This window comes from Panthera pardus, unplaced genomic scaffold (assembly GCF_024362965.1).
Source record: "Panthera pardus isolate Hobbes unplaced genomic scaffold, ASM2436296v1 HiC_scaffold_14, whole genome shotgun sequence".
Classification (NCBI taxonomy): Eukaryota; Metazoa; Chordata; class Mammalia; order Carnivora; family Felidae; genus Panthera; species Panthera pardus.
Window position 1 is genome coordinate 1509592 of NW_026526699.1, and position 27458 is coordinate 1537049.

A 27458-nucleotide genomic window follows, 5' to 3' on the forward strand; every position below is an offset into this window, starting at 1 on the left:
CCTCCTGCTGTTGCCATCACCGGAAACTCGAATCCCGGTAACCGACGGGCTTCTGCGGACAATCCGGGGTTCCTCCGGCCCTGCCGCATGGATGTTTACCTCAAGGAGTTGTAGACGCACCCTCTTTGGAATGTGGCGACCTTCAGAGGTGACCTTCAGCGGGCCCCCTGATTCCCCAGGGAGGGGTGGAGGGAGCTACCAGCCAGGACAAGCAAAGGGCTGAGGGAGAAGGTCTCACAAAGAAAGGCAGAGGAAGCCAGGAGACACGTGGTCTGCCTTTCTGCCTGGGTCCCCAGTGCCATCTGCCACGGACTTCTGGATGCTTCTCTGGGCGTGTGGAGGTTTCGCACACGTCGCCCCAAGGCCGTTGGGGCCACCAGGTTCATTTTGGGCCACGGGTTGTGGATAGAAGTGACATGTGCCTCTCTGGACCGAGAAGTTAATTTTCGGTCTGATGCCCCTCCACGTCCGCTTTTCTCTCCCAGCAACCAGCACCAGCTCTAGGCAGCGACCCCTCCACCCCCCGGGACTGCCACGGGCACTGCCCCTCCCACTGCCGCGGCCGCTAGGGATACGGAGCGGAAACGGGAGGTAAAGGCATGCGGCTTTCTGGCAAGGAGAGCTGGGCGCTGCTCGGCGACCCGGCCCGTGCACCTGCGGTCCTGCACCTGTCCTGCCCTGGCCGTGTACCTGCACCTCAGCACCGCGCCAGCTCCTGGAGCTCCAGATCAACCAAGGGCAAGTGGGGCCCAGAATTAACTACGATTAAGTGCGTGCCCCAGATGAGCAGGAACTCACCAAAGACATTAAGTTGTAACAGAGAAAAAGAAAGCAAGCTGCACGTCTGTCACTTCTGTGTACTCAGAGGTACGTCTGCTGCACAGATAAGTAAACTTGCACACGGTTATCATAATCTCCTCCTGCTCCCACAGGGATGCTTGGGGGACAGATTACAGTTCACTCACCTTACAAGTCCTAACTTGTAAGGGCCTGACATCTAACAGAACCTCAAGGTATGCTCTTGACTCAACAGCGCCACCCCCCCACTTGGCTTTGAAACACAGTCCCCAGGGATTCAAGCCCGGGGGCGGACGCCGCGGGAAGAAGCCTCTGTGAGAGGGGCGCTCCTGCAGCGCGGTGTCCCCGTGCCCCGGGTCAGCCTCCGGCTCCTTCTTAATTAGGAACTGAAGGCAGAGAGAGCCCCGCTGCCCACAGACTGTCTTTACTGCAGCCCAAAGCGAACTCTACCCCAATCAGAACCAGAGTTGCAGCTCGCAAGCCCTGAGGAAATCAGCGAGGGAAAAGCTGATGGGAGACAGAGGCCGCAGGCTGCGGGATCCCTGCCCAGGGCTCTCTCTGCAGACAGCTTCCATCAGGGGCCACTCGCTCAGGGACCCGCAGGGACTACATCGGTATGAGAAATGACACAGGCCCAGACAATGCTGTCACACAGGATTATAACTCGGGATTCACAGATTACCTCACTTTTCTAAAGATCTCTATGATTTATATGAAATCTCTCAATTTTTAAATACGGGTAAAAATAATTTATTTTTTCCTCTAATCCTGCAGCCCAAATAAGAGCCCAGGGTGGGCAGAGGCTCTGGGGGCGCTCACAGAGGGGGCGTGGGACATCCCGGCCCAGCTCCCTGCGTGGCCCCAGCAGCTGGGAGGCAGCTGCGGAAACCGTGAGGGTATAGAGTGTTCGTCCACCACCCCCCAAATACATCCCATCAAGCAGCTCCCAGCACAAAATAAACACGTTTATCTTCTCCTTGCACAATGAGGACTGTGAAAACTAAATCCATGGGAAGAAAACCAGGAACAAGTAGCAAGCAGGTCCCTAACAGTCGGTGAACGTTTCTAGCAAATGCAAGAATGCCAGGTGTCAGTGGCACAGCCCGCTCGACGCAGACTCCGGCAGGAAGCAGGGACTCCTCGGGATGGGGTGGGCAACAAGGAAGTTCATGGAGTCCAGTCAGTGGGGAGGGGGCTTCCGGAATGAAGCCATGAGCTGCTCCACAGACCTGCCCCTCAGGGAGACGATCCTAACTGGTGAAAAGTAGCCTAAAAATCCCACAACCACCAAACGACTCTGCGTTTTCCTAAGAGCATACAACAAACCGGGAAAACCTTCTTCAAGAAAACCCACTAAGTCTTGGTAAGAAGACGACTTGCTCCCTGTCCCCGGGCCCATCGAGAGCTACACTATGTCACAGGGGTGGGCCGCCTGCGTGTCTCCTGCAGAAACTCTACTCCAGGTAAGAGCAGCAGCGACCAGACCTCCCTTTCTCCATCCAGCCGCCACGTCCGGTGTGCATGTCCCTGCTGTGCCTGGCTGAGGACACCGGGCCCTGACTGCCCTCCCCTCAGGGCACTCGCAGGGCAGAGGCTCTATGCTACGAGAGGCAGGCCAGCATTAGAGGCTGCCCCCCCTCCCAGGCCCCGCTCTAATGCTGGGGTGCCAGTCCAAGAGGAATGAGACACGGTCCCTGCCCTAGCTCCAGAGCCGCGGGAACTCTTCCCAGGTGCAGGGGATACAGGCCATTAGCACAGAGAACTCCAAGCACGCTCTGTGGGAACGGATTTTTTTTTTTTTGAACAGAGCATGGGGAAGCTCAAGTCTAAGAGCACCTGGCTTCTCAGAGGTGTGTCATGTGAAGATGAAATCATATCCAACCTACTCCTGCCTCCCCCTCCTGCCCCATATCCCCACCTGCCCCTCCTATCCCCGCCTCCCCATCCCGTCCCCCTGTACTCCACACACCTGCCCCCTATCCCCACCTGCCCCATTCCATCCCCACCTACCCCATCCTATCCCATAATAGTAGAGATGCTTGCTGTCCTCTGAGCCAAAGACCTTGATCACCATGCTGTAGAGATGCAACCCTTCCACCAGCATCCAGGCAAAGGCACTCAGGAAGAAGTAGTGCAGGAGCACGGCCAGCACCTGGCAGGGGACCTGGGAGCGAAGACACACAAGCGGACATCTCTCTGGCGGTTCCTGCGTCCAATTCCGGAACATCGGCTGCTCACGTGCCCTCATTTCCCGGCGAGGCAGAGCGGGGCGGGGTCCTGGCTCCCTTTCTGCGCCCCCCCCCCCCCCCCCCCCCCCGCTTTAGGGTTGGGGCGGGTGACTCCGGCACAGCGATTGGTTCAGGAGAGGGCGGGCGATCAGGCGCGGCCAATCAGCATAAACACGAGAGTGCGCAGCAGGATTGGCTGGAGGCGGACACGTGAGCAGCCCGGCCAATGGGGTGGGCTCTGGGGAATGGGCGGAGCCATCCGGGAGGTGACCCGCAAGCCTGGGGCTTGTCAGCCACGTGGGCCGCTGGCTGTGAGCAGGTACCCGAGCTGGACCAGCAACCCCGACCGGCTTAGGCCGCAGCGGGGGCGCCCCGATCCCATGCCCGTGTCCACAGAGGCCGGGAAGGGGGCGGAATGATGGGAGGGGGGATATAAATTTATATACTACCTTCAAATAATAAAAATAAGGAGAAAAAAGTAAGAGAATTGAAGACAGAAACGGCATGATTACGTCGGGCGCTCCAAGCTCTGCTTTCACAGTGCTCCCCAATCAGCTCATTCTCAGGACAGCATCGTGTGCTCGGCACCTGGTTTCCAGGGGCGCGGCTGGAGGTCCCTAATCTGCCCCCACATGCGCATCAGAGGCAAGTATCAGGCATGCGCAGCTCGCGTCTCTGCGTCCCAAGGGGAGCACCGTCCGCCCACTAGCCGCTCTGGGACCGACACCCAGGTCACTCTATGTCTGCCGCGAAGCTCCTGCCACCTGTCATTATGGGCAAATTGCTGTAACCGGCTCCCACATCTCTAAGCAGGAGGTTAGGACTGCACAGCCTGGGCCTATCTCGAGGATTAGAGGGCTGGTCTGCGTCAGCTCTCCACATCATGCCCCCCACGCCGCCAGGGCCCTAGGGGGAGGAGGGGGAGGGCCCTAGGGGGAGGAGAAGCTCATCTTCCCTACTGAGCCCATGGGGAGCAGAGAGCCCAGCCCAGGCCTGCCTTCTCCGCTTCTCCTGGACAAGCCCCTGCTCTATCTGGGGGATGCAGTCTGAGTTCTGAGTTGAAGAAACCAGCAGAAGGTGCCAGCCCGGGTGACATCAGAGGGAGGAGGGAGGGACAGAGGGGGCCTACTCACTGTGCCAGGCTTGAAGCTGAAGCTGATGAGCAGAAGGATCTGGGCCACGAGGACAGCAAAGGACAGGTTGGCATGGATATGGTAGCGCTGGTTCCGGATGGTGCTGACCGAGCTGAGGGCAGAGATGTAGGGGTGAGGCCCCGGCCCGGCCCAGCCCCAGCTGCTCCCTATCGCTCCCCCGAGGGCTGCCAAACGAGCCTTTAGAAAGCCCACCTAGATGCGGTCACTCCCCACTGTGAAACCTCAGTGGCTCCCTATTGCTCTTAGAAACCAGCCAGCTCCTTCCACGGGTCTCGGGGCTGCACAGCCTGGCCCCTGCCCCCTCTTCTGGCCCCTGCTCTGACCCAGGTCATTCCTTGCTCCTACTCCCGCTCACAGTGCCCTCTTCCGGCTCTCAAACACCCAGCCCTCTCCAGGCTCAGATCTGCACCAGCCACGCCTGCCAGGTCTGCCCCTGGGGAGGACTTCCTGCCAGGAAAGTAGCTCCACCTCATCTCCCTTGGCCGGGGAGCGTGTGCTCCTGCTCCTGGGCACTGGGCTTCTTGAGCAAAGCCGAGGGATGACGGAACCAAAGAACGAATGTCCCAGCTCAACACGGGCCCCGGCTCCTCCTGCCGGCCTTGGATGCCACTGCCCCGGCCTCCCCGTGTTCCCAGCGCTCTGGGAAACTGAGCACCTCTCCCTGCTGATGATGTTGATGCTGCAGCTGCCGGCCCGGGGACGCCATGGTCACAGCCGGGCCAGGGGCAGGTGTCCTGAGGGAGCCGGGGCAGGCGAGGAGGGACACTGGGCTCCCCAAGGAACCCCTGGAGCATCACCCGCCTGCAGAGCAGGTGGAGGAGACAGGCTCCCAAGCAGCCCCAGAGGGAGGAGGCCCCCCCCCCCCTCGTGTGTGAGGCCAACGGCCCTGAGCAGCGGCCAGGGTGTCATCACTATTGTCTGCCCACGAACGGGGCTCATTTCAGCTTGCCGTCCCAGTTCATAAAGGGCCACTGAGGGACTCAGCTGCCACCCTCTCCTTGGGGGCTGCACAGACCCCCTGAGCTCTGCCCTGGCAGCTTCAGCTGGGAGGGGTGGGGACCTCCTGGGAAAGTGCCTTCCTGCCTCCCCAGCGGCTGACACCAGGGCCCCCTATGGAGCCGCGGCTTTGCTACCTTGGGGGAGGAGGTCCTCAGTTCCGGCTCTCAGGAGTCCAAGGACCAGAAAGCCTGTGGGCTGGAGACCCTCCCAGAACTTTTGAGCTTCACTGAAAGCAGGGTGCCCTCCAATCCCATAGCCCCTCTTGCCTCCCTCCTCCCTCCTCTCTAGCACCCCCAACCCCTCCCTGCACCCTGGATCTCAAAATGAAAAGTAACTCTGGAACAGCCGTCCAACTGTAATGCACGATGACCAGACATTTGCCACCTCATGACCACAAATGCCAGAGGGAAATCAAAGTGGGGCAGGCGGTGCTGACATTTACACGAGGGCGGCAGACCTCCCTGGACACGGAGGGGGCAGAGCAGAGGATGACTCACGAGAGCATGGCGAAGGTGACCAGTGTGAGCACCAGGCAGACCACGGACAGGGAGCAGCCGATGTAAGAGATGGACGAGAGCGCCACCTGCTGTCCTTGTGTGAGCTGCGTGGGAGGCAGAGCAGAGGGGTCAGCGCGGGTCTTGCGGCGACAGGGCTCCCATTGGAAAGGGCCCCAGGGGCTGGTCCCAGCGCGCACGTGGTGGTGACCACCGGGTCCTGCGTCTCCCCCAGATGCCCTGTTAACGCCACCAACACAGGTCCGTCCAGTCCCATGGCATCGGCCCTTGGGTCTCTCTGGAAATACTCCACCCAAATCACCCCACCAATGCCTCCAATTCCTCTGCCCATCCAGCCTCTGCCCTGCCAAGGCCTAACCCCTGCCCTCCCAACCCGTCTCGCCCCCACTGCCGAGCTGTACCCCATGCCTCCCGGTCTACACTGCAGCATCCAGGGCTGATGAAGCCCCTGACCTCAGAGCCATAATGCCCACAGAGTCCCAGCGGATGACCCAGGTGGGGTGTGACTGCTTGCAAGGACCCCACGACTTACGCAGCTATGGTGCTTAGAGCAGCGCCAGGGAGACGAGACATGCCCTCTGCGAGTCTGTGTGGGGGTGGCTATTACCCCTGATATCAAGTAGTGCGTAACGGACTTGGTAAATGAACGGTAAACAAATCGGATGCAAAGCCACAGAGGATGGTGCCACGGGCCACGGAGGAGGGTGACACGGGCCATGGAGGAGGGTGCCACGGGCCACGGAGGAGGGGGACACGGGCCACGGAGGAGGGGGGACACGGGCCACGGAGGAGGGGGACACGGGCCACGGAGGAGGGTGACACGGGCCACGGAGGAGGGTGACACGGGCCACGGCACACCTAGCAACACGACCCCAAATGGTGGCTCCCTCGGCCCAAGGAGCCGGAGCCTCGGGTCAGGCTCACTTGCCCCTGGGCTCCAAAACGCTCCGTGCTCCCTGAGTCGCTCCTGGGAGACCAGCTTCCCAGTGCCCGTCCCTGCAGGAGGTCCTGCTGTGCTTCCCGTGGTGGATTTGGCTCTGTCTGTATCAGAGACCCAGCTGAAGCCCCCTCCCCATCGCCGATGTCCATCCACGCTGGACAGCAGACATCAAGGTCCCTCCGACCTCAGCCTCGACACCGCGGGGCCTCGGCCTCCGCTCGTCAGGACCTAATCGGGAGTAAAAGGAGGCAAGTCCTAGGATGTAAGAGGGCTGCCGGGAGGGCTGCAGGCCCAGGAGACCCCAATTCCGGGGACTGTAAGTGGATCGTGCAGAGCAATTTGGGAGCCAGCGGGACTGCGCCTGAAGACGGACAACTTAATGGGTTTTACTTCTTCCAGATCTGTGACTCACTGCTGGTCAACTGACTCCCCAGGGGCTACGAAACACTTTAGAGCCGTGATGGAACGGAGGTGGGGAAGAAGCCTGGACCCGCAGCCCCAGATGCAGGAGGGGGCGAGCCCTCATTAGTCACCTCCTGTTTACCCATGGGGTCCCTAAGCGCGCAGAACGTGTGGGGACCAGTGTGTTCCCGCAGCTACGTTCTCAGCCACGTCCCAGGATCTGGACCCCAAACTTCTCCCCCCACTCCCAGCAGATGGGCAGGCCAGAGGTGTTCCGATCCATCAGACGCCCTAGGGAGGCGAACAGAGCCACCTGCCCGTGCCACACGGCCTCAGACTCTCGTTCCTGCAACATGTTGTTAGCAAATCCCCCGTGGAGTGACGTCTCCGGTGTCAGACACGGTTAGGGAAACCGCATCCTCTGTCCCCACAAAGACTTCAGGTGGATGTGAGCAGTGCGAGTCTTCCCAAAATATTTAGCTGTGTTTAACTCGTCACTTCTCCAACTCTCAGGGTGGGGGGCGACTCCCGACACCTGCAGAGATGGTTCTGGACGTGCTCTTACAGAGGAGAAGGTGCTAATTTCCAGAAGCTGGGAATAAAACTGAATATGTAACACTAATACTGAACAGGGAAGGTCCCCTTTCTTGCTGTCACAGGCAACTGAAGTCTCACTGTCACCATTAGGGGCACCTGGGTGGCTCAGTCGGTTAAGCGTCTGACTCCGTCTCGGCTCAGGTCACGATCTCACGGTTCGTGAGTTCAAGTCCTGCATCAGGGTCTGTGCTGACAGCGTGGAGCCTGCTTGGGATTCTCTCTCTCTCCCTCTCTCTGGCCCTCCTCTTCTCTGTCTCTCTCAAAATAAGTAAACTTCAAAAAAAAAAAAAAAGAAAAGAAAGTGTCACTGTCACCGTCACAACTAGCTCTGCCTGGAGATGTGGACGAGCATCAGATTCCAGAGTTTACGGACATCCGGACTCTCAGCTCTTCGCAGGAACTAAGGGCCACCTCTGTGGCACCCGCCACATGGAAATGAATTTAAACAACCACGGAAATATGAGCAAGGGTGACCACGGTGCCTGGCTCTGTGACGCCCTCTCCCCCTTCTGGCCCCGAGCCAAATACGCACGAATCTCCACACTGCGGGGCCCCAGCTCTCCCCCGCCCCACTGCCACCTAGATCTTTCTGCCAGAGAGCTGGTGAGCTCCCGTTAATGGATCTCTTGCTGTGTCACGACCCAGAGCTCTGAGAACACTGGTGTCCAGAGGCGTCTGCTGAAGGCTGGGGGGTGGGAGAAAGTCTCAAGCCTCACCCCCCTCACCGGCCCCCCATGAAAGCCTTCCTTAACCTACAGCAGCATCTTGTGGACACGGCAGGAACGTGCCCCTCCGCTTGCTGACTGGCGGGGCTCCGGGGCTCTAGCGTGGGCCGGTTTGCGGCGCAGCGCAGAAGCTTCCGGTGTGCGTGCCGCGGCCCGTCGGCCACACGCACCGAAACCCGCCTGTTTTCTGCCGGCCCGCTCAGCCTGGAGCTTCTGATAAACAGAGTCCAGCCCCAGCCCCACACCCACACCTGCCCAACCTGCCCCCAGCCCTTACTGGGCGCCTGCTGGGTGCGCACAGGGAGTCCTGAGGGCAGCCCAGCGGGAGGGCAGCAGGGGAAAGGGCACAGCTAGTGAGAGGCGGTGGGCCTGTGCCTCCGGGTGCAACAGGCACGCATTAAGCACCACCGTGTGCCCAGCACGGAGCTCACACGCAGCGGGGAAGCAGACAAAGGCACGAGTGAATGACTAAGGTCGGTCGTTCCGAGCTTGGATGAGGCCCGATGGAAACAAACTGGGGCCACGGCACAGGCACCTGGAGAGGGCAGAGAGGGGTGGCAGCTCTCACCGCCCCCCCTCCGATCTGAGGGTCCCTGGGGCCCCTCCCCCGCCCTCAGAGGCCACCCATCGCCCAGTGCTGCTGGTTCCCCTGCTAACCCCAGCCGAGCCCGTCCTCTCTCGGTTTCCAGAGCCTCCACCTTCTCCTCCCTCCAGCTCCTCTCCGCCCCCCACTGCATCCAGGCACCCTCGGTCAGGTCTCCCCGGGGCAGGACACCGCCCCGGCCGCTGCCCCAGATGAGACCCACATTCCTTCCCTCGCCCTGCATCTCCGGCTCACCACCTGGTTGCTCTGTCGGGAGGGTCCAGACAGGAGAGCAGGGCCCTCCCGGGATTTGGTAGACGGGCTTCGGCGTGGGAAGTGGGTCCCAAGGGGGTGGGGAACCCTAGAAAAGCAGAGCAATGACGGCGAGGTACCCCGGAGGACAGCCACAGCCCCGACGCCGGGGGGGCAGGAAGGTCAAGGGGAGGAGGGGACAGGAGCAGAGCCTGAAGGACGCCATAGCAGACCTGCCCGCGGAAGGGGCCCAGCGAGGCCGGGCGCACCTGGCAGACCGCAGTGTGCCCGTCTCCCTTCGGCTGCACCGGGGGAAGCCAGTTGTCAAGGGAACCGAGGCCGAGCGGGGCAGAGGACAAATGGGGAACCTGCAGCCCCTCAGTGGGGCCCCTCACAGCTCCTGACCCGCGCGGTTTCCTCCGCCTCCACGGCCCGCCCCAGCTCTGCCCCAACGTCCTGCCTCCCGGCTGCCAGAATCCAGCTCCCAGAAGCCTCTGGTCCCCCGCTGAGCCACACACCTTCATTCAGCCTGGGCCCAGTACGAGCACGTGGCTCCAGGGGCGGCCGTGTTTGGTGACGGTCCCGGGGCTTCGCCAGCTGTACCTGTGCCGGCTGCACGCCAGCCGGCATCCCCTGCAGAGTCCAGGCTGCGGGTTCAAGCCCACAGCCCTGAGGACAGCAGAAATGAGCTCCTTGGCTGGCTGAGGGGCAGTGCCGGGGGCCGGATCGGGGATTCCACGGGCGCGAACCCAGTGGCATCTCCCTGCACACCCCCCACCCCCGTGCACAGAGGGGGCTGCTGTGTCTTTAAAAACACTTGTGACTTGCCTTCCTCAAGCTACCTACCTCATTAAAGGACCCCTGCCCCTGAGGCTGCCGGTCGGGCTGGGAGGCTGCCGGCCCCCAAGACACTGACAGAAACTGTGTGATCACCAGCTTTATATGTGGGGGGGGGGGGGGGCTTCAACATTGCTGCAAAGCCTGTACATTCTGTCGGGGGAGGCGTGTGCCCGGGGAGACGGGGACCCAGCCCAGCAGCCACCAGACCCTCCCTGCAGGAGGTGGGCTGGAGCGGGCCCCACCAACGGTAGCTTCGAACACCTGTGCCGATATACATCTGCACGCAGCTGGATTCAGGGACCCACTGTAGGGACGCACCCACGAACAGTCAGTAACGTCGGCAGAGGCCAAGGGCTGTGGACGCCTGAACGTCTACCCACGGAGGCCGGGGGAGACCGGGGGCAATCCTGCCACGGTCAAGACCCGTGAGGCGGGCCGGCACACCGAGGCACAGCCTCCAAGGTATGCAGAGCGAGCTCCCCTCCGCGGCAAGAACAGAGGGCCACACGCTCCTGCCTCCCGCGGGGAGAAGGGCCAGCCTCGTGCTCACCCTCTGCTCTCTGTACCGTGGCATCCTCCCGGCCCGTGTTCCACCTTTACGACACGAAGCATCCGTGCCCTCCTGTCCCGGCGCCCCGTCACAGGCCTAGGAAGAGGCCTCAGGCTCCTGCGGGGCCCCTGGCTCCCGGGCAGCCCCTCTCCGCCTCGGCTCCCCCCACGGTGCAGAGTCAGGACGCCTCTGACAAGAAGCGGTGGACGAGTCCGGGCTGCCCCACCACAGCAGCACAGCTCCGGCCCTCAGCTCAGCCTGGCGGCCCGGAGCCGACCGCCTGACCGCACCGGGCCCTTGGCCTCCGGGTCCCTCACGTCAGACCCTCCTGGACAGGGGTGCCGCTGCTCCCCCTGGCTCGTCACCCTGCGCCCCCGCTCCCGGCCACTGCCCTCGGCCTTAGCCTGAGGAGTACAAGGGTCCCGAGGCCACTGCCTCCCTCTGTGGGGCAGCTCCAGCCCCCACGCGGCCCCCGAGCAGAGGCCTCTTCCAGAAGCGTCTCCGGTAAAGGAAGCAATTCCTTCCTCTAACGGTAGCAACCTGGGTCTGGCGGGAGGAGGGAGGAGAATGAAATGTGGCAGGAGGGGCCTGACTCCAGCGAGGCCCGTGGCCAGGACTGCAGGCCCGGCTGGCACAAGGGCCGGCTCCCGGCAGCACCCAGCCAGCTGCCGCCTCCACAGCATGGTCCTTCTCCCTCGGGTTCCTTCCCGCCTCTGGGGCCTGCTTCCACACATCCCGGGTGAGCACGGGGGCCTCCTTGCGTGACAGGGGTCCTGGGGGGAGGGATGGGGCTGCAGGCAACATGCTGGCCCCAGAGAGGCAGCAAGGCCACCAGAGTGGGGAGCTGAGGAGGGAGACCGGCAGGCAGGAGATGGGAGGGAGCAGGGGAGGGTGGGAAGGGATGGGAGGGGCAGGGGAGGGTGGGAAGGGGTGGGAGGGAGCAGGGGAGGGTGGGAAGGGGTGAGAGGGGACAGGGGAGGGGTGGGAGGGGCAGGGGAGAGAGAGCCAGGGGCCTGGGGGATGCAGGGAGGGCCATCAATAGGGAGACAGGTCCCCCAGCGTCCCCCAGGGTCCCCCAGGGCCATCCCTCAAAAGAATGAAGCACGGGGAGGCTCCGTGCTGACACCGGCCGCACACAGCCCACTCCTGCTCCCCCAGGACGCCTCCAGGCTCCTCAGCCACCTGGTCACCCCGGGGCACCCTCACACTCCCTTGGAAGTCACTGTCACCTCAGTTAGGCTGATGCTTGGGGCTCAGTTCTTGGGGCCGGGTGCTCAGAACTCAGTGCTCAGGGCTGGGTGTGATCCCCAGCACAGCTCCACGGAGAGAGGAACCCACGTCACAGACGGGGAGGCCGAGGCTCGGAGCAGGCACTGGCCGCAGGCCGAGCTGGCTGACCAGGAGCCAGAGCGGGGCCCCTGCTGACCGCACCCCGGCGAGGGGGGGCAGAGCCACACAACAGGAGGTGCTCCCACGGGTAAGTGACATGCGCACACGGGGACCGCCCGACGAAGGGGCCGGCTTCCCGATGGTGAACCGTGCCCACCTCCGCCCACACGTCTGAGCGCCCGCACGGCCGCTCTTGACAGGCCCACCGGGACCACAAGTACAGCTCCGAGAGCAGGCGTGTTAGCCCCAGTGCGGCCGTGTCGTTAGGTCCTCACGCTACAGCCACCCCCGTCCTCCCTGGCGGCCAGGCCAGAGCCCTCGAGTGGCTTCAGGCAGCTGCATCTGGCGGGTGGCCGCCAAGCACGGGTCCTGTAACCGTGGGGCCCGAGTGCGGAGGGCCTGAGGGACGGGGTGCTGGGGAGATGAGACCCCTGCACACCCACACACGCACACTAGCCTGCCTACACACACCCACACACGCACACACACACTCGCCCGCCCGCACACGTGCACACACACACACGCACCAGCCCACACGCACACACATGTACACACGCACACACGCCCTACAGCTCCCGTCTCAGGCGGCGTGGTGTGCCCCAGCGGTGCCCTTCCTTCCCCACCCTGCGGCCAGATTTAGAAATGCCCAGAAAAGCCTGGAGTTTGCTTCGGGACACGGGTTCCTCTGAGTCACAGACCACAGACCCCGACGGCTCCCGAGAGGCTTTTCGCACAAATTCGCGAGGCCACCTGGGAGCTTGTGTACATCACAACCAAGTGCAACTGTCCTTCCAAAAAGAAATACCTTTACCTTCCGCTTTTTTCCAAAAGCCCCGTTTAGTGCATATGTCACTTCCTCTCCCAGGAAAGCGTGAGAGAGGCTTCGCTGTCTTTCGAGAAGCAGAAGAGCCGTGCGAACCACGAGGAGGAGCAGAGAGGTTGAGCCCCAGTCACGGGGAGGGCGGCAAAGCGGAGCCGGGGGGGGGGGCAGCAGCGGCTTGTCAGGAAGCTCCGGGCGCACACACTTCTTGTTTTTTGAAGAAAACCAGAACCAAAAATTTTAGATAATTTCTCGGACTCTCGAAATACTGACAACGGGCTAAAGGAGGCAGGCCCGCCGGCCGGCCGCCAGGCCGGGGCTGGGGTTTGTGGCTCCGCCTCACAGATCTGCTCCTTCACTGCGACGACCCCCCATCCGCAGCTCCGGGACAGCTGACCCACTGGAGGAGCCAAGGGGCGGGCAAGGGGGCCTCTGGGCATGCGCCAGCTCAGGGACCGTGCCCACCACTACCGTGCCACGGGGGCAGCCTCGGTGGGGCCGCCCATCACCGTGCAGACAACCAGACTGTCCCCCCGGAACGTGCACCTCGGGTGGGGGGCCCGGAAACAGGTGGGACGGGCTGGTCCCCACGTCAGCCCCTCCTCCTCCGCCAAATCCTGCCAGTTCCGATTCCCCTTCCTAGGGATTCATCTCTGAGCCGGCTACCGCGGCCCCGCCCATTCCCGGGTCCCGGCTGGGCCAGCCACGCGGCACCCACCACGGCAGGGCCCGGCTCCCCCCGTCCCCGGTGCCTCTGCCGGCCCGTCCCGAAAGGTGACCAGTCCGGCGCCCGTCTACCTGCCCTTGAACACGGCGAACAGGTCCGTGTGCCCAAGCCGTTATGGCAGCACGAGTCAGGGTTACTATTGATGCGGCCACACTTGGCGTCGGGGGACACGGCTTCCCGGTCTCCCTAAGCTCCTCTCCCGCGGAACGGACCCATTCTTCCACGTGCCGCTCACACCACGCGGCCTCTGCCCCACGCCAGGCTCCAACCAAGCCACGGGGTGTCAGGAGGAGGGAAGCCCCGCACCCACGAGCAGGCCTTGCCTACGGCCTCTTCCGGCTACTGATTTTCTTGTTCAATCGCGTTCCCTGATTCCTCACAGATGCACACACGGGGTCTTATTAGCACACGGGCCGGGAATGCGGTCCAGCGTCTCCCAACCCTGACAGCCCAGAAGGCACTTCTGTACCTTTCTTCGATCACACAGCGAGACATCACTTCACGTCGCCGAGCGTGTGCACGGGGACCTCACACGACTTTATAAAGAGACGTTTGGGCGCTACTCTGCACCCTGCCCTCTGCACATAACGATGCTGTGGAAGTCCCTCCAGGCCAGCCGGTCCCTCCAACTCACTCTCACAGCTGCACGTCCGTCCTTGGTGGAGTCCTTGTCCTGCTGACAGAGGAGCGGAGGTGGGCCGTCCTCCTTGGCGGAGAGGTATCGGGACCTGTGCGCTCCTTGGCGTTAGGTTAATACTTCTGTTACTCTGTTCTCTCCACTACAGACGAGGCTGTGAATGCTCGACTTTACGTGTCATCTTACTTCCTCATTCTTTGAATTCTACGACATAGATTCTCACAGGTGTATTGAAATTCTCGGTCTGTTCTGGGGTCTGTTCCGCGTATCTGCTTTCCTGGGCTTACGTCGACACCAAGTTATTTTGGTCACTAGGCTTCACAGGGGTCCACTGTGCCGTGCAAAGTCTCTCCTGTTCTTCTCCTTAATTTTCTTGGCTATTCGCGGAAACTACTGTTCCAAAATTAACCTGAAGATAATTTTATCCAATAGTAAAAAAAAAAAAAAAAAAAAAATCTACTTTCTTGGGATTCTTGGCCAAAGTGACTTTTGGGAGGTGCCTGGCGTCATGACTCATGATGAACGTGGCCCCAGATCTACAGGTGGGGCTATTCCCCAGCCCCGTCTGAAGTGTACTTAGCTCGGGAAGTGCTGGGGCCGAGTTTTTGGGATTCACGTTTACAACAAAGTCACCCATTCTTGTCCGCCGCTGGAGGAGGTATAAACTGGTACGGGATCCCCCGAGAGCAGCGTAAGTGCCCCCAGGTCCCCCTGCCAGGAAGTCATCCTAGAGAAGTGTGTACGGACGGTGCACTGCTGGGCTGCGGGGAAGAACCAAGGACGGGAAGCCAGCTTGGAGCCCATCAGCAGGTGACCGGCCAGGTGCCCTCCAAGCCCGGGCTCCTGATGTGCAGCAGGTGCGGCAAGGATGAAGCGGATGTGAGGGCGCACGTGGGGACACACTGCCCGCTGGAGAGACGGCCCTGAGCCCGTGTGGGGTGCACACACGTGGGGGAGAAAGGAACATTTCCGGGAGGAGGGGAGACGCTGGAACAGGTGTGGCTTTGCAGGAGCAGCATCAGGAGACCGGGAGACAGATGGGGTGACGCTGCCTTCCTTTTTGCCGCCTGATCGTCGAGAACACACACGTGTATCGGCTCTCATATTAACTAAATGATCCTAATAGGAGAACGTAAGGTCCGGCGGAGTGACAGCCACCAAAGCCAGCCACAGCCAGGGTGACCAGTGCTCTGGGCCAAAAGGATCCCCGCAAACCAGCCACCCGGGGACCGTGCCGGGGTGTCTAGGACGTTGACTCTGCACGATCAGCAATCAGTGGGAGGGCATCCGGGCCTGCTTCCCGCTCGCCATGGTGCCCCCACCGGGGTCCTGCTGACGAACAGGTGGGGGCCCCACGGAGAAGAGCAAGCAGAATGAGGCCTGGAACATCCCTCAGGGTCCCGGCCCCGCTGCCCCAGGCGCCACGTGGAGGCGGGTTCACGGGAGGGGTGCGGCCCAGGGAGACATGCAGAGGGAAGGTGGTGAGCTCCCAGGAGAGACCCTGGACCAAGACCCAGCCCGGGAGGGGCTCAGGAAGATGGAAGAAAGCCAGTCCCGCTGTTCTTACTAAATTAACTGCCACAGATTTGGCATCTAGTGTGATAACTGCCTTTATGTTTTAACGTTCCTGAGAATGTTCATTTTTAGCACGGATAATTATGAATCATTTTCAAATCAACCTTTCCCGGCAATGAGTAGACACGATTTGCTTCCACGAAGACACCCACAGACTGTCCAAATCTGGTGTCACCTACATTGAGTGGTGACAGATTTGTATCGTAAATGCTCTGTGACTGGCTTTTCTAGCTGACTGGACTGGCTGATTCCATCCCACCAACATCCCAGAGCCGGCTTCCTGCCTGCACCCGCCTGTCCGCCAGCGGCCTTTCCAGGGGGCAGGGCCCTGGCTTTAGGATCGTCCCCCAGTCACCTTGGGCAAGTCCCCGAGGCCCTCACCTGTGACAGGAGGACGGCAGCCCCCCTGGAGACAGAGAGCAGGCTGCGGCCGGGGTGCCCGCCAGGCACCTGTCCCGTCCACACCAGCACTCGCTCATGGCCTGCTCCCCACTCCCGTCTTCCCTGACGTCGGTTACCTCTCTGCCCCCAACACCTGAGTCTGCAGCTCTGGCTTTGAGCCTGGCACCTGTCCCGAGAGCCACCCAGCCCTGCCTCTGTGCACAAGCCTCGTACCTGCTCCGTCCCCGCAGGTTCCTGCGGCCACGCCCTCCTCCCTGAGGCCGCCCACCCGCACCAGCTTCTCAGGGAGGCCCTGCGGGCTGCCCTCTTCCAAACAGCACCCTCCCCAACCCCACGTGGTTTCCACGTCGTCCTCATCACCACAGGACAGCGCGCTTTCAAGTGTGGAGCGTCTGCGTCCCCACTCAAGATCCCAAGCACCGTGACAGTCCCAGGGCTGCGTTCCCTGGGCCCAGAGCAATGCCTTCAAAGCCTGGGGTCGTCACCTCGAATCCAGTAATTTCTTGTTGGATGAATGAGTGAGCCCAGCCCAGCCCCCTGCCTGGGCCTCACTGTCTCCACTTGTAAATGAGGGGACCTGGCCACAGCACCCTGGGACCTTCCCCGCCCTACAGACACAAACGTTCTGCGGGTGGCAGCCTGGGGCCTCCCCCCTCCGGAACAGCAAAGGCGGGTCGCTGACTTCCACGTGGGACCCAGAGGGACACGGCGGAGCCACGCAGGCTGAGGCCCTGGTAAGACAGGAGAGGAGAAGGGCACGTCCCCCAGGGAGAAATGCAGGCACGGCTCCCGCGGCCTGCCCCCTGGTGAGGGGTGTTTGTGGGCACAGGACACCGGGAAAGGTGGAGTGTCCCAGGGTGCCTCCTGCAGCCCAGGGAGCCGAGGCCCCCTCTGCACTTCAGGGGGTTCTGGAATCTTCCATTCCACCCCACCTCACTGGCCCCACCTCACTGGCCCCGGCCCACCTCCCTTACCTCCCGGCTGCTGATGGGGCAGAGCCAGAGTCCATGCCCTGACTCAGGCAGCACAGGGCAGAGACTGGGGGATGGGAGAGAAAGCGGGTGAGAGAGAGCCCCAGGGGCCAGGGGGTGACAGAGGGCCCGGGGGACAGGGACCAGAAGGGAAGGGGGTGCCCAGCACCTGAGGGGCGGCTGCTGCCCGCACGTCACTCCCACTGGGACGGCCTGGGGGTCACACCTGCCTGAACACAGATATACCGCGCGGGACACCAGGCGCACACAAGCCGTGACAGCATCGCCCAGCAAAGCTCTGAACGTTCTGAAGGACACCTGAAAGCAGTCACCGGTCCCCTTCCACGTGTGCCTGAGGGACTCCCCTCTGGAGCCTCTATAAGCAACTCACAGTCCGGACACAAAATCCATGGCACGTCCTGCAAAGGCAGGAGCCCTTCCCGTGCTCGTCACCTCCGCCCAGAGCCCCCCAAGCCCCCTCCTGCACCCCGAGCCCCCTCCCGCCTGCTGCGTCTGCACTCGCTGTGCCGCGGCCTGGGGCATTCTTCTCCCCCGGCCCCTCCTGACCACACGATCAAAAGGCCTCCCCACCCCCACGCGCGTCATCCACGTCACTTCCTTACCTGTCTTTCTCACTAGCACACAAACCCCTCAAGAGCGAACTCGCACCGTTTCTCTAGTTTACAGCCAAACCCCAGGGCAGGTGCACATGCAGTGGTCACGGACGAAGAGCCAGTCTTTAGGTGGCGACCCGGGGTTGCGAGGAGTCACGCCAGGCCAAACGAGACTTCCACAGTCCTGCGCGCATCAGGTTCCCACCAGTGCCCCGTGGACCGGATGTGCCGGTCGTGGCACTGGGCGCAGCGGGCCCTGATAGCGGAGTGGGCCCTCCAGACCCCAGTTCACTCCCCAGGCACGGCACAGGGGCCTGGGGGCTCCGGGCACCTGCCCCGATGAGCAGGCGGGGGGGGGGGGGGGGGCGGGGGCCGTGTGCCGAGTGGGACGGTGCACGGCTGTGCGGGAGGAGGGAGCCTCTGCTCGGCCCAGCATCACCGAACCCTCTGACTCTTCAAGAGGAGCCAGAAAGTCAAAGCTGTAAGTCAGAGTTTTCAATTTCCAAAACACAGTCTGGGATGAAACAGAACGTGTCTGTACAGGTGCCTGGTTTTCCAAGGGCCTTAGGACCGATCCCTGTCTCCTCCCCATCCTCCTGCCCGCACACAGAAATTCAGTCTCCTTTGGGGTCTGGAAGCCAATGAAGTCATTCACACACAGGAGTCAGGGACTGATAACAGTTCAGAAGAGCCTATCCTGAGGCAGCTGCATTTTTAAAGAGCACTTTTTTTGTCTTCTAAACGTTGCTCGCCCTAAACCAATAAAATGAACGTCTAGCTCCTAGGGCCGACTGTGCGGTCTGGCAGGAGATAAAGATTAAATATTCTGAAGCAGAGAAACCCAACCAGGAGGGCCTTCCTCCACCCTTGACCTGAGTCTCCAGGGAAGGTCATGGCTCCAGTGAGAGAGGAGGACAGCAGAAGGTTCTGGATGTCCCCTTCCCCACCACAGCACCTGCTAACCCTGGAGCTGGAAGTCAGGTCTGGAAACAGTCCAGAGCTCCGCCCGCAGCCCCCCTCTTATCCCAGGGCAGAAACGCTCAGAGGACACAGTGCATATGTGCACCTGTGTGTCACCACCTCACACCTTCTCTGGACACTCGTGCGCCCTGGTTACAGCCGAGGACGTCCCCGTGCTGCGCTGGACACACCCGACTCTCCCACAGCACAGGCTTCTCAGCCCGGTGACCGAAGGCAGAGAATGCTGGCACACCTGTCCTCCCACCTGCACACAGGTCTTCCAGAAGGACCTGGGGTCTGCACAGGTGCTGCCTTAGGGAGCTTGCAGCAAAGCTTTGTTTGCTTTTGTTCTGTTTGCCAGAGAAGTAGAGCTTCCCAAATGTCCCTCATCACAGGGTCTCCCTGACGAGTGGAGGCTGCCGTCCACCCCGCTGCGGCGGAAACCCCCCGCCCGAGACTCTGGCAGGTGACTCGCCCCAGCCGCCCGCGGCCTGGGGTAGGAAGGGCACTTGCTCGGGTCCGGGCACCCGGGCGCCTGGCTCTCACCTCCAGTGGGACCACCTGCATCAGGATGGCGAAGTTGGTGAGGTGAGTGCAGCGGCAGACGGAGTAGCTGAGGTTCCCTTCGGCGAGCACGCAGCCCTGGTTGGACCAGACCCCTTCTCCGGAGCTGGGGACACAGGAGAGAGAGGGGCAGCCGGCTGAGGGAGTGGACGTGCCGGTGCCGGCCGGGCGGCACAGGAACGAGGGACAGGAGAGCAAGGAACCTCCCGGCCGACACACTCCCGAGGCCCCTGGCCCACGGCCCAGAGAAACAAGATGTGCTCGTCCTGGACCCGGCAGTCCCACCTCCAGAGAGCTCCGAGGGGACACACGTGAGCCCAGAGGACACACCCAGGGGTCCCCGCCGAGTGACGCCACAGAACATTAAAGCAGCCCCGTGGCCGCCATGGGGCGCTGGGTGAGCAAAGCGCGTGGCTCTCACAGAGGTGACAAAATGCAGCACGTCGGTCAGGGATGTGTATGAACGTGGGTGAAACACGAGCCCTAACGCATCGTGTGCACGAGGTGCAGTCGGGGCACGCGGTGCGTGAAGCAGAAGAGATCGTGTGTTCTCCGTGAACGTGGGCCTAACTTACACGTGAATTACTGAGAACATCCCAGACTGGTGACCTCCCAAGAGAGGATGAGGCATAGCAGCCAAAGGGATGTCGGTTTTTTCACAACATTTTACTTTTTTAGAGATCAACGTATTGACCTGGGACTCGTAACCCTTCTTAAAGTGACCGCAAGCAAACCGCGATTATTCCTTCTTATGGTGACGATATCAGTGATGATGATTCTCTTCGGTACGTCTCTTTGTGCTTTTTAACTCTCAAGATGATGTTTCCATGGTCCCTCCCAAAATGACAACTTTGACTCATGGGCAAAGATAGATCTTTGCTTCAGCCAAAGGCGGGGTCCTCGGGGAAACCTTTCCTAAGATGGACAAAGTAGCAGGTGGGAGTTTCTCTTTGTTTTACGTTCAGTTTTAGTGGCACTGTCAGCCGTGGACGGAGCAGATGAGAAACGAGGCCACCCCGGAGGGGCCCACGTCCCCTAGGGAAGCACGCCCTGGTGGCACTTTCACTGCCACCCCACACGAACGTAGTCCGGGTGAGGCTCTGCCACAGAAGCCGAGGGTGGGGCAGGAGAGGGTCACGGGGCACCTCCGGGTGGGGACAGCGGCTTCAGAGGCACTTTCTGGGATGCACGGTCCACTCTCCACACGGAGGTGGGGCACCCAGCAGAGGCCAGAGAGCACTGTCAGTCAGAGGCCCCGAGGCCCTGCCTCATAGCCTGATGCTCCCGGGACCTCGAGGACAGCCAGCCAGGCCGGCAGCCGGGCTCCACGTGGCTCCTCTGTCCCTCTGCGAAGCACACAGATGCCACGCTCCCGTGAGGGGCTGGCCTGGAACCGGCACACGCTGGGCCACATGAGCAGGGTCACGGGGATGGACAGTGCGCCTCTCTGTACACAGAACGGCACTGGGATCTCAAAACCACGGGAGTCACATCCTCCCGGATGGAGCCGCAGAGGCGTGAGGACGCCCGCATCGGCCAGGGCAGCCGAGCCCCACGCAGCACCTCCCCCCTCGAGCGACACGCACTTCCCGGGGACACCCACAGGAAGGCGGGCTCCCCAGCCACGCACGAAGGACCTGCCTCGGGCGCCGGGCCCAGCGACACCAAGAACCTGCACGACCCCGTGATCTGGGACGCCTGGGTCTACGCGCAAAACGCCCACTCGCTGGCACGCGTGGCTGAAACGTGGGACAAATGTACCAAGGTCCCACACGGCAGTTAAGAGCGACGTGGGCAGACCACAGCCCAAACTGTGGTGGTACGGGACACGGAACACGGATCGGAACGAGACCGCGGATTTCCTCTGAGCATACGTTTAACTCATACACCGGTCACGGAGAAAACGCACTCCTGAGTTTCGGCAGCGCGGCTGCCACGAGGGAGCAGGAGGGGTCAGGAAGGTCAGAAGGTCCCCAGGGAAGCCTGCTTGGAATAACGTGCTGATACCATGCCTGACGTCTAGAAAGAAGTGACCGGCATTCTCAGCGCAGGGTGAACATCTTTCGTAGGTAAAATGGAACAAACGCATCCGGAGACGAACAGGAAGTGGCAGCAGACCTGCGCTACGTGAGGAGTTCGAGGGCCACGACGCCAGACAGAAACTTCCATCTGCGCACAGAGTCAGAATAGCGTGAAAACAGACAGGTGTGAAGGAAAACACGTAATTGTCGTGTTGTTATTTCCAGTGGCTCCAGAAGGTCACTCATCTGACGTGTCTGCAGTGGAGAGTGTGTGACAAGAACAGCACCCGTCGGGAACAGACGCTCGTAAAGGAAACAAGGGGCATCCGCCAACACTGACCACATGCTGGGTCATGAAGCAAGTTCTACAAATTTAAAAGGACTGAAGTTAAAAAAAAAAGAATGTTTTCAGATCATAAAAAAAAAAAAAATCAATTAGAAATCAACAGCGGAAAGATCTCTGGAAAATCCCCGAGCAGCTGGACCAAACAACACACTTCAAAGCAACACATGGCTTGAAGAAGAAGTCACGAGAAAGGTTAGAAAACACGTTTCGCCGAATGGGAAAGAGCAACGTGCCAACACCGTGGACACAGCCAACTCCGCGTCCACAGGAAAATTCACAGCATGAAGCATTTGCGTCAGGAAGAGTCGAGGCCTCAACCAATGACCGAAGCCCACACTCTCGGAAGTTAGACAGTAAAGGGCAAACGAATCCCACGGCAAGAGGGTGAGAAGAGACTACGTCAACAAAATCGAGAATAAAAATGCAAGAGGGGAAGACACTCCAAACCAACGGCGGTGCCTTTGAGAGTGATCTGTAGGACCGATAACCTCTCGTGCGAGCGGCCGAGAAGGCGCGGGGAGCTGCAGATGGCAGGCGCCAGCTGAGGAAGTGGCGAGGGGACGAGGACACAGACCGTCTGACGTGCACTCAGGCTGCGAGGGGACACCGCGAGCTACTCCGTGCACGCACTTTAAACGTGGCCCGGACACGTTCTTCAAAAAAGTAACTGCCAGAACACAGAGGACACGTGGCCCGAATGGTTCTGTGCCAACCAGAGACGCGTGACGCGTGCTTCAAAGCCTGCCAACAACAAAAACTAAGGCTCAGACGGCCCCGTGGTGAATTCGATCAAATGCTGCAGAAGAAACAAGACCAGTTCGACCTACACTGTCCGGAACGAACCCTTTACAATGGTACGGTCACCCTGCTACCAAACCCAAAGGCTTGACGAGAAAAGGAGACTACGGACCAATTTCCTCCATGAACACGGACACGGACGCAGAAGTCCTCGACACGGTAGCAGATGACATTCGACGACCTGTGAACGAACAAGGCACCCGGGCAAACGGGCTTCCTCCCCGGGACGCAAAGCAGGCCAGCGTGCAGCTTCATTCACGCTGCCCAGCAGCGGCCCGCGGACAGGAGGGAGCCAGGGAGGGGCTGCCCGGCAGGAAATGACCACAGGGGGCCGTTCACACACACGACGACGCGGGTGTCCTCATGCTAACGGGAGGAAGCCGGACTCCACGGGCTACGCACACAGCGGTTCCGTCCCCGCGGCGTTCTCGTGGACGCAGAACCGTGTTGGTGGAAGACAAATCGGCGGCTGCAGGAGCTGGAGTCCGGGGAGGAGTGACAAGCGGGCACACGGATGGGGCAGGGGCCGGGCCCGTTCTGCACCCGGACCCCCACGGTCACTCGTCTGTGAAAACTCAAGAGCCCTGTGACAGAGGTGTGGCCGTTTCTGCACGTGCGCTTCTGGCTAACAAAGAACACGTGGGGACGCGGATGGCAGACGCCCACACCACGCCGGCGGTGTGGGGATCGAGGGCAGAGCGGGAGGGGACAGGCATTCTTCGACATCGTCCGTGACGGCGGATCCCGGGACACCCACGCAGGTGCAGAGAAGGGCGCCCCTGGCCTGCGCTCCAGCTCACCGAGCTCCAGCAGGGCTGAGGTGCGACAGCGCACCCCAGTGTGGGCCGTGAAGGCCTGGGAGGCCTGCACGCCAGCCGGGGAAGAGCTGCTTGCCCAGCGCCCCCCGCCCAGCCTCCCCCCCCCCCCCCCACACCGGCCAGTGCGGCACAGCCGAGGGCGACGGACCCTTCTCAGGCCGCAGTGGCGCCCTGGCTGCACTGGTTGCCCGGGCTTTCAGGGGCGGAGTCCTGCTAAGTCCCACGTGGCCCCCGAGAACACTTGCACCAGTGCCTCCTTCTTGTCTTGCCCTGCGTCCCGAGGCGTTTCCAGAATTTACGGACAACGCTACCGTGTTGCCTCCAGAAGGGTGACCCGGACCGTAACCTGGACGCGGTGCGCCCACCTGCACCTGCTCCCCTCCCCCGCGGTCTCCCCCCCCCCACCCGCTCTCCTCTTCCACTCTCCCCCCATCCTCACACCCCTCCCCTCCCCCTCCCCTCCCCTGTGCTCCCCCCACCCCTGCTCTCCCAACACCACGTTCCTCCCCCCTGCCCACCCGGTGCTCCCCTCCCCTGCTCTCTCCTACACCCTCCCCCTCCCTCCCCACTCCCCCCGCCCCCCCCCCTCCAGTCCTTGCCGTGGCCCCAAGCAGGCAGTACCTGAAGTCTAGGAAGGCACAATACAGGAAGACCTGGTTGCTGCTGTTGGTGGCCTCGCTGCGCTGCCGGCGGGACTGAAACGAAAAGATAGATATCTTCATGAGGCCGCTGGACAGGCTCCTAGCACTGAGCTGAGCACCGCGCCCCAGCCCACGGGAGACCTTGGGTTGGTGCCACCAGAGGCCACCCACCCTCCAGCTCAACCCCGTCGTGGTCACAGAGGCCATGGCATCGACCACCTCACACCCCCTCCTCTCCTTCGCCTACACCAGCCCAGGAGCCAGGGCCCCGCCCCAGGGCCTTTGTACTTGCCGCGTCCTCCCTTGAGAGTGCTCTTCCCCCCCGACGATACATGGTCTCCCGCAGGTCTGTGCCACCTGGTCACCCCAGAGGGACCTTCCTGCCCAGTCGAAACGGTACCAACCCCTGCGCTGTCCACCCCTTCCTCAGCATCGACCACCACGCAGCAGATTACATATTCACTCATTTGTTTGTGTGCTGTCTTCCCCACCAGGAAGTCTGTCCTGTGCCCTGCTGGCCAGCTGGCTCTTACCACGGGCTGGTTGAATGAGGACAGAGGAATGAGCAGACCAGATCAACCTGGGGCTCTCGTTCTCCCCCAAGAGAGAACATTCCAGCCCTGGACCTTTCCTGGATGCCAGCTGGGGCACTTGGCCGCAGCGGCTCTGCCCAAGACGGATCGCGGGGGGTCCGCCCAGAACCGCCACCGGGAAGCTCCGGAAGCGGGAGCGCGGCAGGAAGCCAGGGCCGCCCCGGACTCGCGGTGTCTCACAGAGTCCCAGTCAGTACCTCTCACGTGGTCGCCCGCCACTCACCCCATCGTCTCATCCACCAGCGCTGCTCACGAGACCCCTCCTGGTCGAGGGGCCGTGTGGGCCGGTGTGGGAGCCAGTGTGGGAACCAGTGTGGGGACCAGCGTGGGAGCCAGCGTGGGAACCAGCGTGGGAGCCAGCGCGGGAGCCAACCTGCTGCAGGAGAGGTGAGCGACAGGGCGGCTCCCTCGCCATCCCGGCTCCAGACGGGACCTAAGTTCCTCTTTCCTGGCGCCAAGATGTGCCTGCAGCAGCCCTGACGGGTGCCCTCTGGACCCACCGCAAAAACCAGAGGGTCATCTGTCATCGGCTGCGTGCCAGAACCATGGCTGATGATCCCCGAGCGCACAACACAGTTACGTGTGCCGTTTATTACCGGTATCTTGGCAAAACGGAATCTTCACCCCTTTTGTTTCCCTCTAGTACCAGCATTATCTTGATGCCTTGTTGTCTGTGCCTGGAAATTCCGTAGACCCCTCCTGCCCGGGACCGTGGCCGGTCCCCCAACTGCTCACACGTTCACCGCCTAGAGACGCCCCCACCACCCTCCCTTTCCCAGTTCACCTTTTACACAGCATTCAACACCACCGGAAACGTGCCTGTGCGTCACCTGTGTTCCTCCACGACAGTGAGGCCCCCCAGGGCAGGGATGCCTGCTGCCCCCCGGGGTCGGCACTGCCACACGGGCAGGAGTGCCCGAGGGGGTGTCCAGCCACAGCCCGGTCCACTGCGCTGGGCTGCATCAGAAACCAACAGGCCATCCTCTCTCCGAGCACCTGCCGCGTCAGGGCAGAGGGGCTGGTACCAGGGAAATGAGTTGAGCTGACCAAACCCTAAGAGAAAGCGGAGGGGCCAAGCCACGCAACGGCAGAGCCAAGGGAGTCCAGGGAAGAGCTAAAAAGACAAACCTCCACTTATTCTTACTCTGTTTCCACATTCCACCCAAGACGCCTGACCTCGCGCCACCTGGGCCACCTGCTGGTGCCCCTTCCCACCCCGCCCCCCGAGAGGACGCTCTTCAAAGGCATCACCCAGGAGCCTGGCGTGGCCCATCCCAGGCCCCCCCGGCACTCGGAAACAGGGGGTGGGGTTTTCACAAGACCTTGGGGTGACGCCCATTAATTTGAGAGCCCCTTGTCCCCCCCCCCCCCACCTGCACCAGGCATCACTGTTCACGGGCAGGTGCGTGTGTGTGTTCTCGTGTGCCGCAAAGGCGGGTGGGCGCCAGCGAGGGCTGCAGGCAGCCCGCGGCCAGGCGCACGCGTCGGGGGGCGCTGAGGCCCGAGGGAGACGCGATGCCCTCCCCCACCGCCTGCAGCGTGCAGCCGGCTCGCTCTCACTTCTGGCCAAAGGGGCCTCTCCCAGTCCCGACGCTCTGACTCCAGATCCGAATTCGAGGGGATTTAAAAATCAGCCCGACCGCGGCAAGCCCAGCGCGCGTGTGGTCAGAGGAGCGGAGGCGCAGACGGTGCTCCCCGGGGCCTGGGGTCCGGGAAACTCCCGCCCTGGCATCCGAGGCTCCTCCCCGCGCCATCCTGCGCCAAGAACAGCAGACCGCCTCCTCATGTCTGGAGTCTGCAACCGCTGGAACGGAGGCCCTCAGCACGTCTCCAAGAACGGAGGCCTAGAATGTTCCCAGGAGCGTGATTGGTGAACACATGGGGAGCAGCGCTGCCAGAGACAGGAAGGTGAGTCATCTGTGTCACGGCCCCATTTCCTGGAGAAACGTGGGAGGCGCCGACACCCCGCAGCCTCGCGAGCGACGGGACCGGGAAACGGGGTGTGCTCACCGGGGCGAGGGGCAGCACCCTCATCTGCACGCCTCCTGTGCCCTGACGCCGAGGCGCTGCGGTCTGCAGAGAGCGGGCCTTCCAGCAGGAAGCTGTCCCTGCTTCAAGCCACCTGACGTCCCCAAACTCACGTAGGTGTCACATGGGCCCTAGGAGCGACTCCTGCGGGGCCTGAGACTTTCTCGGAAAACTCAACCATTTGGGGAGAAGAAAACGGGATTAATCAAGTATCCACTGCCTACCGACCATAATCACGGTGCAGAAGGGTGTCTGCTTCCAGAAGACGCATCTCAGGCGCAGACAAATCTACGAGATAACAACCCATGAACGTCCCTTGCTTGGAAATCTGTTTGCTTCGCATCCAAGTATATAGTTTTCCTACAAAGCAGGGGGAGAGACAAATGCCTGTCGCTGCTCCCAGCAAATACACAGAAGGCACCACGGTCCTTAATTCTGACCCTCAGGAAAGCCCCAGAAGGAGTCAAATGCCACACTCCCAGCTCAGGGAGCAGTGCACAGGGACCTCGGCGGATGGTGGGGAGCAGTCCTCTCAGCCGGCCACCCTCGTCCCCAACCCAGCTCGTCTCCTGACAAGCCAGGCTGTCGGTGTCCCATCTTTGACAAAAGATGGCTGGGGTGTCCCATCTTTGACAAAAGCAAGAAAAACAAAGTTAATTTTGGAGGGGAGAGGTGATGAAGAAACCCCTTAATCAGCCTCAAAATCCTGGTGTTGGCTGATGTTCCTTGTCTTTGAGAATTGTAGGCAGGGGAGCAGGGTGGACGCAGCCCCTCCTGGCAGACACCCACACGGACCCCGGCACCGGTAGCAGGGCCCCATGGAGGAGACGACTGAGGAAACACCTCCAGAAACAGGCCAGAGGACAAGAGGTCGGGGTGGAGAGGCCTGCGACCCAGCGGAGCAGGGGCTCGCCGTCCGTGGACAGGGCTGTCCCTCCTGGCTCCGGGGAGAGGTAGGTGGTGGGGGGCAC

At 61.8% G+C, this 27458-nt stretch overlaps 1 protein-coding gene and 1 long non-coding RNA gene across 6 annotated transcripts in view; one reads left to right on the forward strand and one right to left on the reverse strand.

Moving 5' to 3' along the window:
• The window catches only part of ADGRD1 (adhesion G protein-coupled receptor D1), a 177385-nt gene that overhangs the window by 20766 nt on the left and 129161 nt on the right, over positions 1-27458 (reverse strand). For all 5 annotated transcript variants that reach the window (XM_053901880.1, XM_053901881.1, XM_053901879.1 and 2 more), the window contains 5 exons: positions 23847-23920; positions 19225-19348; positions 5677-5780; positions 4160-4271; positions 2809-2962 (listed from right to left, as the gene is read on the reverse strand). In XM_053901880.1, coding sequence (XP_053757855.1) covers positions 2809-2962; positions 4160-4271; positions 5677-5780; positions 19225-19348; positions 23847-23920 — 568 coding nt within the window. The remainder of the gene's footprint in view (positions 1-2808; positions 2963-4159; positions 4272-5676; positions 5781-19224; positions 19349-23846; positions 23921-27458) is intronic.
• LOC109257602 (uncharacterized) lies at positions 14831-15966 on the forward strand. Its single transcript, XR_002076051.2, has 2 exons — positions 14831-15013; positions 15167-15966. It is a non-coding gene; the product is annotated as an uncharacterized LOC109257602 (long non-coding RNA).